This window comes from Spea bombifrons, chromosome 1 (assembly GCF_027358695.1).
Source record: "Spea bombifrons isolate aSpeBom1 chromosome 1, aSpeBom1.2.pri, whole genome shotgun sequence".
Classification (NCBI taxonomy): Eukaryota; Metazoa; Chordata; class Amphibia; order Anura; family Pelobatidae; genus Spea; species Spea bombifrons.
The window spans coordinates 114,317,740-114,332,397 of record NC_071087.1 but is presented as its reverse complement, the minus strand read 5'-3'; the positions used below and the strand labels follow the sequence as shown (position 1 = coordinate 114,332,397).

At 38.1% G+C, this 14,658-nt stretch overlaps 1 protein-coding gene across 1 annotated transcript in view; it reads right to left on the bottom strand.

Annotated features, from left to right (window-relative positions):
* The window catches only part of MYO18B (myosin XVIIIB), a 201,322-nt gene that overhangs the window by 40,104 nt on the left and 146,560 nt on the right, over positions 1-14,658 (bottom strand). Inside the window, exons 37-40 of the mRNA XM_053469399.1 lie at positions 12,909-13,025; positions 12,328-12,411; positions 7,925-8,062; positions 3,943-4,128 (exon numbers count right to left, since the gene is read on the bottom strand). Coding sequence (XP_053325374.1) covers positions 3,943-4,128; positions 7,925-8,062; positions 12,328-12,411; positions 12,909-13,025 — 525 coding nt within the window. The remainder of the gene's footprint in view (positions 1-3,942; positions 4,129-7,924; positions 8,063-12,327; positions 12,412-12,908; positions 13,026-14,658) is intronic.

Here is a 14,658-nt window from a genome sequence, read left to right as displayed (position 1 = left end):
GAACCCTCAGCAACAATATAAATATAGATTTCTTGGTGCTGCTGGAATTATAATAACTACAGAATCCAGTGACACGTCGAAAACACATTCAGAGTGTGAATTGCTGCTCATATGAGTCTCTCAGGTACCTGTCCATCAGAAATATCAGGGGGGAGCTATCAGATAAGAAAGGAAGCACAATTTCTCAGAAATAATACTTCAATTTCACTTATTTAGGCACAATGGAACAAGTTTGTTTCTCTGGAGACGTGATATATTGACCTATTTAGAAGGCTTGCATTTACTGCAATAAATTACCCATGACATGATTTTTCCATTCAACATCCACAAGAAATTCCATTTATGGATACTCAGCGGGTCGTCTATAGAAATTTATATCGTGATTTTTGTCCCACTCCTACAGTGTTGCAGGATAGTGTTCTAGATAACTCTTGACGACAACTTGACAGACATGTTTGAGTTGAAAATAATAACAATGTTAAGAAACATGAAGACATATAATTACTGCTTTGTTAGGTCTGGTTTATGATGCCATGAAAAACTGGCATACTCTAGCTCCAAATTCAGTAAACTACCTGTTATCGAAGTGAATTGTAACACAGTATGCAATAAGCAAAGTCTTAATAGTTCAACAGCAGTGCCAGGGCATAGGGGCACGCTAGAGCCATAAACAGTATTTTTAGATGCATTACCTTCCCCCATATCCCAATTGACTTTTATGGGAGGGATTCTTCATGTAACACAAAGATAATCTAGTGTAAGGTTTAATAGAAGTTATTAGTGACATCTTGTGAATTCTGGCTATGTCATGAATACAAAATGTATCATTGCAGACCATGAACTGTAACGGGTGTACATGTTATCATATTGTTTTAGTGCGCGCGCCTGCATATATTGATTTGAGAAACGAGACGTTTTTTAAGTACCACTATGTGACCCTTATACTGTTTATTAAAGTCTGTATTCTCGATTAATGTACAGACACACAGGGATGCTGAAAAAAAATCAATAACACCTTCTAAATATGCGATGCTGCCTGTATATGCTGTAGAATTCATATCTGTTAATACATAGAGGTAGAGTAACTAGAATAATTCAATCCCTGTCTTGGTATTTATGAATGTAATTATTTTTTAAAATAAGAGAAAATGTCAGAAGTCCAGGAGGATATTTTGTGATTTGTTCCTTCATAGGCATCCTTCGCAGATGTGTTTTTTTTTTTAAAATTTTCACTTGAAAAAATACATAAAAACAGCATAGAAACGTTTAGGCATTTTGTCATTTTAGTCTCTATAATACAACACCTACTTTTGCGTCACATGACATTTCAAAAATATGAACCAAACAAAATTTTACTTGATTAAATAAAGATTTCTAGGAAATGTCTGGGAATTTAACAGTACTCAGTAATGAAGCACGAAATGCAGGACTTCCATTAAGGATAGGTTAGAATCCTGTGCCAAAGCCAAAATGAGACACAGTAGAGTGCCCAATCTTCATTTTCCTGTAGTCTCAAATCGATGTATGACCCCTTTCCTTTCATTCCCGAGCAAACGGCCAGCAGGATCCTTTTGGCCCCTGCTGGAGAAATCACTGATGTTTGGCAGGCAAAAGACCAGTCCATCTGCCCTACCAAAAACAGTCTTCAAGGGTCTGACTCTACTGTGGCATTTTGAGTGCACACAAACAGAAATGATACTCTGCTGGGATCTCTGAGTGTCCCTCCACAAATACTACACTCACAACTGTACAGCTGCAGAGGGGATGAAAAGGAGAAGTTTCTCCCTCTGCAAAAATAGATATTAACAGAATAGTTGTAACATTATTTTTAAAAAATAAAAAATATTAAAAATAAATATTAATGACATTCATGTCACCATAAGAGGTCCTATCTAGTTATGAGATAATTACCCTGTGGTCTGTAAACACCCCAAATTAATCTCCTATCAAAATAATAAAGTGGAAAACTATAAAAAGGTAGACAAATGTCCCTTCTACTACCTTTTACCTACTACCTAAAACCTTTTTGCAAAGCAACATTAAAAGGATAGTTTGGCTCACCATATATATCTTAAAAACCTATGTATGTGGACTCGAGGAATGGTGCTGAATATAAAGCCATACCTGTCCTTGAAAGAAACAATATAAGATTTGTGTGGGTAGAGAAAACATGAAAAAAGAGAACAAACATGGCAAAAAAATGGCTTTGGGCCCTAAGGTGTGCAAAAACCCTGGCCATGAATGACCAAAATTACAATACCAAAAAGCTGATTTATGATTTTTTTTTCTTTCAAGTGTTTACTAAAAAAAAAAAACTAAAAAATAACACCCATTACTTTCTTCTAGTATGTTTCTGTAATTAAACACATTTTATAACCTCATCCAGTTTACCAGTTTATCATAAATAAGGCTTGCCTTGTGTAATATCTGCTATTCTATGACTGCATTAATGAGAAACTCCTCTGCTATAGCATCCGCTGAACTGTGTAAGTACCGTTCCCACTATTCCGAGTGCTAACCCAAGAGATTTGGTTTATGAGCTAATACCAGCATCCAGTGTTTAATACACTGACCTGACAGCGATCAGTTATTACAAGGAATAGTCTTCCAAATCGAGGTAATAAAAAGAACTCAGATTGAGTTAAGGTCACCGCTTTTCACTTGTGGAAATGTGAACAAGGTTTTTTTCATGGAATGCCAATCACTGCGGTGGTTAACACCGCAATTTCTGCAACTGGGTAGAGTTCACTGCAAAGCGTGACATTGTTTCTTCATTACTACCTCAAGCTTCTAAAATTAGATTTTTAACCTCCAGGGGAATGGATCAACTATAACCACTTTTTTTCTACACAAACCACATAGGAAGCATTCTCTCTTATGTACACTCACAATATATTCACATAATATTCACTTCAGCTTCCAGATTCCAAATTAAAATGGGTTAAACGAGATGACTACGTGGAATATGAGTAAAATAGGAAAATATATTCAAGGCCTGTGCAAATGACTTTTTTTTGGAATTTTTGTTAATTTAAAACTTTCCAGATGACACAGCTTATCTTTTATTGCTAGAGGAAAGTTTATATTCAAAATAGTATTTTTTTTTTTTATGGTAAAGAAAGTTAATATGTAAAAAGCAGGGTTTCTTGTAAAATGTTATATTGTTAACTATGCTACATAAGACTTATAAAATGTCTGATGATTAAATACATTGTCAGTAATGCTGTTCCATATTAGCTTAAGCAGATCTGAAATTCCCTTGCTTTATTTAGTACAGCATAATCCTGACCATTGATGACATGAAGGTTAAGATGTTGAGCAGTGGCGCCCAAATCCATTTCTCATTTATTCAATGCAGACCACGATTCTAAGGAAACCAGTCCATGAGCACGGACAGGTCAATAAACAGTCCCCTCATGGTGATTCAACAATCATGTTCAAACAATCATCTCATTAATTGTGGTAAATTGGTTTCTTTGAGGGCCTATCTATCATGTAGGATTAAAGGAGAAAAACAAGCATTACAAGGGTTGCAGATTGTAACCTTGCATCTACAGTCCTAAATGTAAGAGAAAAATAAAATGTCATTATACTGTTGGTATAGTTTAGTTTTAGCCAAATCTGAAGTTTAATTATTGCCATTTTTTGGTGAATTTGCCGTCGCCGTTCATCGTGATGAAACATAATTCATATTTTTAACACTAACATTCAGTTTGCTTTTTTTACCAGAAGGTTATTATAAACTAACTTTATACAAATTTTCAAAAAGGACAGATTTTTCAGTGAAATTACAATGCATGCAAAAACATTGTTTTGTCACTTTTCAAAAGCATTGTATCTGTGGTAAACTATGATAGCATGAATGAGTTCCCTTGGTTTCATTATAATGGTCATGACTCAACTTTAAAATACTCCATGCTGTTGTGCACACATTGCGCTTACCAACTCCATGCGTCTACGACATGCTTCCATCTCCCTCTGCAACAGTTCGTTCATTTCCGCCTTCATCTCTTCCATGCGCAGCTGATAATACTTGGCATTTTCCTTCTCTCGAGCCTCGGAATCTGCTGCCTTCTCCAGCTCCTCTCCCATTTTTATCACGCTGTCCCTCAAGCGTAAAATCAGCACCTAGACAGTTTGACACAACAATGTAACCAGTCCTAGGTTCTAATGTTTTAGGAATGCTTTAAATCACTTTGCTGTTTATGGACATAGTTTGGAAACTAGCAGAGCAGTAACGTGAGAAGAGATCCATAATTACAACCTGATAATACCGTATTTGCTCGATTATAAGACGACCCCGATTATAAGACGACCCCCCAAAATCAAAATATTAATTTAGGAAAAAAACAAAAAGCCTGAATATAAGACGACCCTATAGGAAAAAAAGTTTTACCAGTAAATATTAATTCATGTAAATATATTTTTTAAATTTCCTTTTATTTGCCAACCTGCCCCCCCCAGTTATGCCACTCTGCCCCCAGAAATGCTTTATACCCCCCCCTATTTGCCACTCTGCCCCATGATATGCCTTATACCCCTATATGCCACTCTGGCATATAGGGGGTTAAAAGGCATATCATGGGGCTGAGTGGCATATAGGGGGTTAAAATGCATTTCTGGAGGTATATATGCATATCATGGGGCTGAGTGGCATATAGGGGGTTAAAATGCATTTCTGGAGGTCCAGAAATGCATTTTAACCCCCTATATGCCACTCAGCCCCATGATATGCCTTTTAACCCAGCATGTACTGGCTGCCTTGGCTTGATAGGAGTGTGATTGCTGCTAACAGCAATCACACTCCTATCAAGCCAAGGCAGCCAGTACATGCTGGAACCTGGGGATGATAGTAGTGGGATTACAGCCTCCCTATGCCATGCTACAACCCCCACCCCCCTTACACATCCATGCTATCACACACAAACACACATTCACAAACATTTAAATACTCATTCATTCCATTAATCACACATACTTCACACATTAATCACACATACTTACCCAAAAACCCTCCCCCACCCCCTTACCTGAACTGCAGATCTCTCACTCGAAGACTTCTGCAGGGGACCGGCTGTACCAGCAACTTCTCTGGCCCCGCCCCCAGAGGAGGGAGGGGGAGATAGAGTTCTGTGAGGAAGCTACAAGCTTCCTGTCCTCTTGCTTCTAACAGAAGAGACGCTGCACGCGACCGGTAAGCAGCATGGCCCCAGCCATTTTTTTTGGGGTCTGATTATAAGACGACCCCGATTATAAGACGAGGGGTATTTTTCAGAGCATTTGCTCTGGAAAAAACCTTGTCTTATAATCGAGCAAATACGGTACATGGATTCATTTCTTTTCACTGAATATAGATAAAGAAAAGTATTCCCTTGGCCTTTACGTGAGTAAGCTGTTCTCACACCTTGTGCAGTTAAAGTTTCGGTGGAGGAAACATGGAAAAGGCTCCAGCGTTCTGTGCTGCGCTACTAGTTGTAGATTAGAATAGGGTGGAAAATGGAGCAATTATGGGAACGGTCACTAAGTATGGGGAGAATAATTGTAGAAAGAGTGCTTTAGGCTTAAATTTGGGGTTACAGCTTGAAAGATAATTTAAAAAGGGGAATACTGAAGGCGAGCTGTAATTGTCCAATATGGTAGTGTGGCCAGAGCGGCTCACTTAGGGATGGAGTGGCAAGGGGATGAGTTGCCACCTGGTTCTGATTAAAACATGTTTAGCCATCATCACAAGTTTATTTTTCAATTTGTTCTACATTATATCTAAAAATGTAGGCAGTTCTCTCCATGTTCCTTGAATTGGTTTTCTATGCAGTTTCTTCTATTTAATGTGTATTGTGCAATAATTGTTATGCTTAGAGTGTCTTGGGTCATTTTATTACTAGGCCACTTGGTGGGGCTTGTTTTACACCTTCAGGACAGTGGGCCCAATTCAACCTTCCATAATGACCTTCCTGTATAATTGTTCCTCGGGACAAAGCTCCTCAATCCAGCCTTGATTGTAAAGGGTTACATAATTGTTTTTTTTACATTTAGTTTGGTTGCTATAATGCACACTTTGCTACAAATGTATTTATTCAAGACTTCCAGCAATAGAGACTGACAGACTGCACTAACTATATAAAGATTTTAAAAATAACCCTTTACAATCAAGGCTGGATTGAGGAGGATACAGGAAGGTCACCTCCTCTGGATACATACACACACACACACACATATTTATATATATTTTTGTATCAAGTGGATCTGGACTCAATTTTACAGCTAATTTAGCTTAACTGAACTTCACTGTCTACCCAGTTGTTTACTTTGATCTGTTTTGATTACAAAGTACGCTCAATAAATGTGCATACAAGTGGTTAGTGCATGTTACCGGTACTTCACTGTGTTTGTTAGGAGTTGGATCACTGACTAGTGAATAACAATTTAACATTTGTTCTTTTTAGAGTCTAGAGTCATCAATTTGGGCCCAATATCCTCAGTCCAAATCACATGGTCAGAATTCACACTAAGTGCAAAGTATTATGAAAGAACACATTGGTTTGATCTAGGCATCACATAAAAGTGGTATCAATCGTTGTCTATTGACTACATTGTTTCTTCCTTTTGTACAGACTCATTCAACCCTTTGAGTGCCAGAGGAATGGTCAGTTTACTTTTCAGTGCACTAAACAGGTATGTTCTAGTCCCATTTAAATAATCAAACCCCTTATATTGTCATTTTTACTGGCTGAGCTCCTCTTTATCTGTACAATCTTTCTTAATACCACTTGACCAACCAGTTTTTACTACTTAACCCCAATTCTATTAATTCCACTGGCTTTTAAACACCTGCATATTTTTTATATATATATAACTCATATAATGATTATCTCCAGACCTGTCTGTCTACCTGACACACAGTTGTGAAGTAAAATGTACCAAGCAGGATTCATTTTGATCATCACTTATCATAAAGTAAGATTACAAAGAGCACAATCTTTACCCTGCAAGAAAAAGCTGCAGCCTTCAAAATTACATCTCACTTCCCTCTCGTTCACGATACTCTTTGACAGTTTTCCACTGACATTATACACTGCTCAGTCCGTGCCTCATGAACAATTTTTGAAACTGTGTGTCTCTCAAAGTTTGTCTTACATAAGGCAAATATTTTAAAAGTTTGGGTATACATTTATGAAATACTAAATTCTTTAAAAAAAAATAAGCAGGTCAAAGAAAAGAAAGCACAAATTTAACCGCAGTTTCAGGAAATCAATATATCACATAATCCTTTACATTTAATGTGAACAAGGGCTGGTCACAAGACCGTAATGGACACTTTTCTAAGAACAAGTACTTATTGTTGGTCAGCAACACAGCAAACCCATGCACCGGTCCAAGCTATAAGTCCACAAAGAGAATCTCATAGAGAATCACTAAATGAATGCCTGGCGTACCCTATTAGATGTACTTGGAGGATAAATGTGATATTTACATTTATTTATTAATCAAGGTGGTGATTTTTACTAAAACCTAGTGGAATAATGTCCTGTACCAGCTCAGCCCTGCTTCTCAGGCACATTAAAGACAGAAAGATAATGTCATGTCAGGAGAGTCCATAGAAAGATTCCTCCATGGGAAGGGATTGGTGAGAATTCTTGGGTTTGCTCACATGGTTTTGAACTGCAAACATCCTCCTTGCCACAGGAATTCCCTGTTAAACTTTACTAAGTCAATTTCCATACAGCGTATAACACTATTATAGAACCTCTTTAAACTCTGGGAGGCTGGAAATACCATTTTGACATTTTGGTTTTGGGTGAGATCAGTTAGCACAACATATTTTCTGGTTGCAAAGGTCTATGTAAATGGACTGCTTCTCAGCCAGATTTGTGAAGGGGAACTTTTCATAAAAAAGCACATAATATATATAGACTTCTCCACTTACCTCAAACCTTTTGATCTGAGCCCTTTGAAACTCCATCTTGTTTTCCAAATCACAAATCACTGCTTCTTGACGGCTGACAATTGAACGTTCCACCATAGAATGTTCCAGATAGTCAATTCGACTCTGGGCCACCTGCAGCTGTTTTAACCCAACATACATAAAAACATCAATAAATATGGACCACCATAATTATTTTTTTTGAAAGTTTTTATCAATTACTTCTAGTTATGTACGTTTCTGTCAAATATGATTTGTTGATTTCCAAAATCAATAAAATCCAGGGAGTGTTTTTTTATATTACTACTATTATACTACGGAGAAAATAGACGCACTGTGCTAAATCAATAAGCTACTTGCATGATAAATAATGAAGTGAGACTAACATTTTGAGGAATGCTTTACCACTTGGCTGTTTACAGACATAATATGGAAACTAGCAGAGCAGTAACGAGGGGATAGCTCTATAATGACTGCCTTTTAAATAAATAGATTCATTTATTTTCACTAAATATAAAGAAAAATATTCTCTAAGCCTTTACGTGCCATTGCGTGAGTGAGCTTTTCTCAACACATAGGCACTTAAAGTTCAGGTGAAGGGAATATGGAAAAGGCAGGGAAGAGTACCCTCCATTAATGTTGTAGTTCGCAGGGAGCCTCCATCAACCCCTGCGTTCTGTGCTGCACCATTAGTTGTAGAAGTGAGTGGATTGGTGAAACAGCGTGATTATTGGAACGGTGAAGGGAGAATAATTGTGGAAGGAGGGTTCCTTCCACAATTCCACAAAATGTGGTAGTATGGCCAGAGCGGGGCACTTAGGGATGGCATAGCAAAGGGATCAGTTGCCATCTGGGCTATTCTGATTTAAAGATGTTGAGCCATCATCACAAGTTTATTTTTCTCTTTAATTTCTTCTACATGTTATCTAAAAAGTTAGGCATATTTGTTACATTGATTTTATCTGCAGTTTCTTCTGTTGAATGTGTATTGGGCAAGAATGGTTATTATGCTTCGAGTGTCTTGGGTCGTTATATTACTAGGCCATTTGGCAGGGCTTGTTCCCAGGCTGAAGGTTGCTAGAACTTCCCTGAAATGATGTAGGACTCAGAGGGTATTCTCTGCCACTACCTCCAAAATATTTCATGTTACATTTGTTTGCCTGCCACTGAAGATAGTTAATAAGTGCCCTGCGATGTCTCACTGTAGAAAGTGACATATCTGCCTGTGACATTATGTAGTTGTCTAATTCTGATTTAAAAATGAAAAAGAGAGTAATGTTCTAATTTTTTCCATTTAGCCTTCAAATGTTAGAGGAGTGATTGAGGAAGGGATGCTGAATAAATTATTTCCCATTCAGACTCCACACCATTTTTCTGGTGACCAATGATTGAAATTGCAGGTTACGCTGATTACTAGAAAATATCTTCATGGCATTGAAGCAATCAGGTGAACAGCCGAAAGCAGAAAAAATAAAACACTTGTATAACAATTCTTTCATCAGTAGGGAAGCAACAGCGCTCAGTGCTGAGCTAGTGAGAAGTCTCTTCTTTACAGCCAAGCAGAGTATTCCTACTTCGGTGTTAATCTTAGGGCAGAAATGTTACAATAAAATGTGAACATTTCTCATCATATGATCTTATTATACATCCCAACTGTCCCTCTTTAAGGGCACAGTTCCCATTTGAGACCCAAACCCATATTTTGTTCCCTGATGCCCTGCTTTTCTAGGAGCTCACAATTTATAGCCCTAAAATGTACATTAATGTATATATCAACAGAAGGACCTTACATATTGTATAATATTCTTAATACCTTACTTACCTTATATAAATAGCTCTTAAAAGGTTACAAAATCATCCATAAACTCTAGAAACATATCTAACTACACAATCTAATGTCCATCCAAATGGAAACATAGGTAGGTATATGCAATAACAGGTTTGATTTTCAACCACTCATTATATGCTCTATATGGAGAAAAATATTGGGACACCTGACCATTAAACTAACAGGGACTTTTATGACATTGCATTCTAAGTACATGGACAGTAATACCGTATTGGCCCAATTTAGGGCAGGGATATCGCTGCAGGGTTAGGATCCGGGTTCCCTGCAACGCTGCAAAGGAATTGGATCCTCCACTCCGGCAGCCGGTGGATGTCAGCGCGATGTGCTGACATCCGCGATGTGCACAGACAACCATTGCTGCTGTCGGGGCTTTTATGGCGGAGCACTGGAAGGTCATGTCACGCCGGCGCGCCATTGTAGAAGCCCCCACTACACCAGGGAGTCTGGAGCACAGGGGTCAAGGATTGGGATGCATTGGTAAGCCTTGGATGAGCAATGTGGCATATCTAGGGGTCATAAAGCATATCTGGGGGCAGAGGCGTATCTACTGAAAATTGTGCCTATGTCAAGCACTGAAATTGCGCCCCTGTCCAAATATCTAAAACCCATTTACTAGCCCCTGCTGCCCATATATATAAAAATATTAGTCCCTGCTGCCGATAGCAGGTATAGATCAACACACAAACCCAGATCAATTGAAATTCACTTGTGATCTCAGCACTGAAGGTATATATCAAATAAACAGAATCAGACATACAAATCCTGTATTTGCAGGTATACAATAATAATATATGAAACGTAGCATCGCAGGTATAGATCAAATAAATACATGGAAAGAGCATTGCAGGTATTAATCAACTGAATAAGACATATTAACCCTGTATTTGCAGGTATACATAAATAATGTATGGAAACATAGCATAGCAGACATGGATCTACAGAATAACACAAAAACCCAGTATAGATCAATTGGAATTCACATAAAAACACGGCATTAAAGGTATATTTAAACCCCCCTAAATTACAGGCATAGATCACAGGTTGCACACCCCAAAGTCAGCCCTGGCGTCCTCACTGCCCACATAGAACCTGACCAGCACCCAGATAACACACATAAGATTTGCCATATTTGTCCCCAAATAGCCCAGCACAAGTCAACTTTGTCCCCAAACAGTCCGGCCTGTGCCATCTTTGTCCCATATACACACTGCCTGTGCCCTCTTGGTCCCCAAGGCTCAAACCTCCTGCTTGTGCCATCTTTGCCCTTCCACAATTATACATCTATGATACACAAAACACCTTTATAGTCACTCACTAATTCACACTTTAATTCAGACAACTTATCCACACATTAACTCATGCTCTCCCTCATTCAGACAATTCATCCACACATTAACTCATGTTCTCCCTCATTCAGACAATTCATCCACATATTAACTCATGCTCTCCCTCATTCAGACAACTCATCCACATATTAACTCATACTCTCCCTCATTCAGACAACTAAAAAAAAAGACAGCGTTTAAAAGCCGCTCGCTGGTGCCCGCTGCTTCACTGCGCTCAGCATGAAATGGGACGGAGGTAGAGGCCTCGTGGAGGAGAATGAGGGGTGCCGAGCGGTTGCTAGGCGCCCCTCTCTCCTCCGCATCAAAAAACCCCCCAAAAAACATGGCGTTTGAAAGCCGCTCACAGGCACCCCCTTCAAATGGCGCCTATGGCACGAGCCATAGTTGCCATACCCTAGATACGCCTCTGTCTGGGGGGGATAAAGCATATCTGGGGGGCAGAGTAGAATATCTGGGGGGAGAGCGGAATATCCATAAGTAAGGTGATTATGAATTAAAAGGGGAACCCTAAAATGGCTATTGGTTTTCACATTTCTGTTTGTATATAACATATCCTAACATATCCTGCAGGACTACCTGCATAATATATACCAAAAATGTTAAAATATATTCCTGTTCATTAGACTGTACTTTCGATTATATCTTGCTCCAATCGATGAGACTCAGCATAGCAAGTACTAACTTGAAAGCATATTGAAACTAAACAGTAGAGTTAAGGTTTGTTCAGTTGGCAACAACTTAGTCCAAGTCGCACAATTTTGATATGACTGCACAGTTGTAAGCAGTCTGCCTCTGTGAATGTTGCATTGAGTAGTTTAATCACCTTCCACAGTGGAAGATTAGCACCCTGCAGACCATGCCAGCCTTTATTATGTACGCTAAACCATAAAATGAAGGGCTTAAGAAACCAAAAGATCTCAGTTAAAATGGAGAAAAATATACCCAATACACCCTCTTTAGAATGTCTTATAAAGTATAAAGATAACAATTAAATATAATTAAAACAGTAATATCATTTTTTTCATATTATTTGTGCCCATACATTAGAACCTATACAGCAAAAGGACTTTAGAGGAAATCCTTAAAGGAACACTGCCCGCATGTAAATACATGTAAATGGCCCCCTGCTTCCTCCCCATATTTTATATCAGCTTAACGTTTCACCGATTGCTACAATGATAAAGTTTGCAAAAGTGTGACACAGGTCTCACCTTCTCCTGCAGGTTGTGTTTGTCTTTCTCAGTTTCTTCTAGTTTAGTCTGCAGTTCCCTTATATGGGTGATATCGGTTGCCGACTGGTTTCATGTAGAAGAAAAGAGAGAACATGCAATGTTAACAATTATTAACTACAAAACTATTGTATTTGACTCATTTACAGTATGCTTAGACTTCATTTTTGCAGGACCAGCACAGGAAACACCATGGGGGAGAAATTTTAAATATTATAGCGATGTGATTGCATCAATATACAATAAAAGTGTCTTAAAAACAAGTCATACAGTAACTTTACCAGAAAACGCATTTAAAGTGCTCAGTAGACAATTACTCTAATACTATTAGTCTTTTTAAAATGAAAAGGTCCAAAGTCATCATGCAGTGACATAAGGTATAACATGGATGTCAACAAGATTTGGGAATGTGCCATATCTATCCCAAAGTGTCAACCTAATGTCACGCCTCCTTTTTCTTATGCCGATCAGAGCCATTCCTTAATAATTAAGACTTCGGACTCCTTTCAAAAGATTTTCTACATTTGCAGGGAAACGATCTTCTGTACAAACATTTTCCCCACCTGGGCAATGAGAGCTTTGTGTTTCTTCATCAGCTCATTCAGGTCCTCCTGATCCTCATCGATCCGTTTTAGAAGATCAGTTTTCTCATGCTGCAGCTGGAACAATTGTTCATCCGCCTGACACAAAAACAAAACATGAGAAAAGGTTAGAGCATAATTGCATAAAAATAGAGTGACAATCGCCATTTACTCATATGCTGGTTAAGTTCCCATAGGGGCCATTTACTCAGTATTTAAAATCTCTCCTTTTACATTCTTAAACATCATGTGCTATTTAACTGTAATTCTAGCTTAGCTATTTCATGCAATATTTAATTCAGGACCAACAGCCCCAAACTATACAACACTCCAGCACTGCTTCTCTTCTTGACTTTCTTTATGCATTAATAACATCACCAAGGTTTATTAGCCTAATCAGTGTCAAATATACCTAGCAATCCAAATTTAGATGTAAGCTCAGAGGTCACAACTCCGCTTAAATCAGAATTTACATCAGCATAACATGTATGTGCTTCACGTCATCTTGGTGTCATTTGCCATTACATGTTGAAATACATAGCTTTCTTGACCCTATGCACATGTTATCAAAGTAGCAATTGGTGATATCTACTGAAATTGTCTGTTCTGTCTCTGTTGTACCCTAGAGATTTCTTTCCACAAAAAAATAATACATTTGAAATAGATGTATCTGTTCAAAGCTATTAGCACTTAACATTTATCAGACAAAGTAGTCCTAAACCACAATTGATAGAAGTTGCAGAACATACTTTAAATATTCATCAAGGAGTGATCATTTGATATTAAGTTGGGCTGATAATAATCTTGAGTTGTGATAAACTGGTGTTCTTGTAAAGAATGAGCTTGTTTAAAAGCCCTATCATCTTTTCCACAGCCTCTGATTAATGTCCTAGGTTTATTCCGAGCAGATTCACTGCAGTTAATAGTGCAAACCTATGGCTAAACCACCAGTAGTAATGAAAAGAAGCTTTTTAATTAATGTGCTCCATATGCCCAAACATTATAAATATTTTGTTACATGTTCTGTTTAATATATAATAGCTCTCCCTCATTAAAGATGAAACGATAAAGTTTTTTCAGCCCTTAACACTTGCATTGCCAGTAATGGATAGACCAAATAGCTTGCACCACGCTGGTGTACCCTAGATATTTGATCATTATCTTCTAGTGCAAAATTGTAGTTATTGTGGCATCTATGACCCAGTTCTCATTATATTAAAATCTTACTTGCTTGACTGTTCCTTTAGTGTCCCCTGATGTCTCCTTTCTGTTGGTTTGCCTCAGAGCTGGTCCTGCAGAACCTATTCTTCATCCTCACCTCATCTCTTGGACAACTAATCTCTTCTTTTGGATTCCACCACTACCATTTATTCTTCTAACGCGACTCTAAACCCTCTTTTAAATTGCATCCTTGATGACATTCCACTACTTGAAGCTCAACATCTCAAAGACTGAGCTTCTAGTTATTCCTTCATCTCCCCAAATTCCTAATCACTGTTGAGAATTCTACAATGTACACAACAGCCCATCTTTGGTACTACAAAAGATTCCATTCTTTTTTTCACCCCTCACATCCAGTTACTACATGCAAAATATATCAAGTTTGTTCTTTACTAAAATACTAATTTATTGTGAAATCCCATATTATTGCAACGTCCTACTAACATGCCCCCCTCCACCACCTTTCAACTCTCCAACACATTCTAAAGACTTCTGCCAGTCTAATCTTATC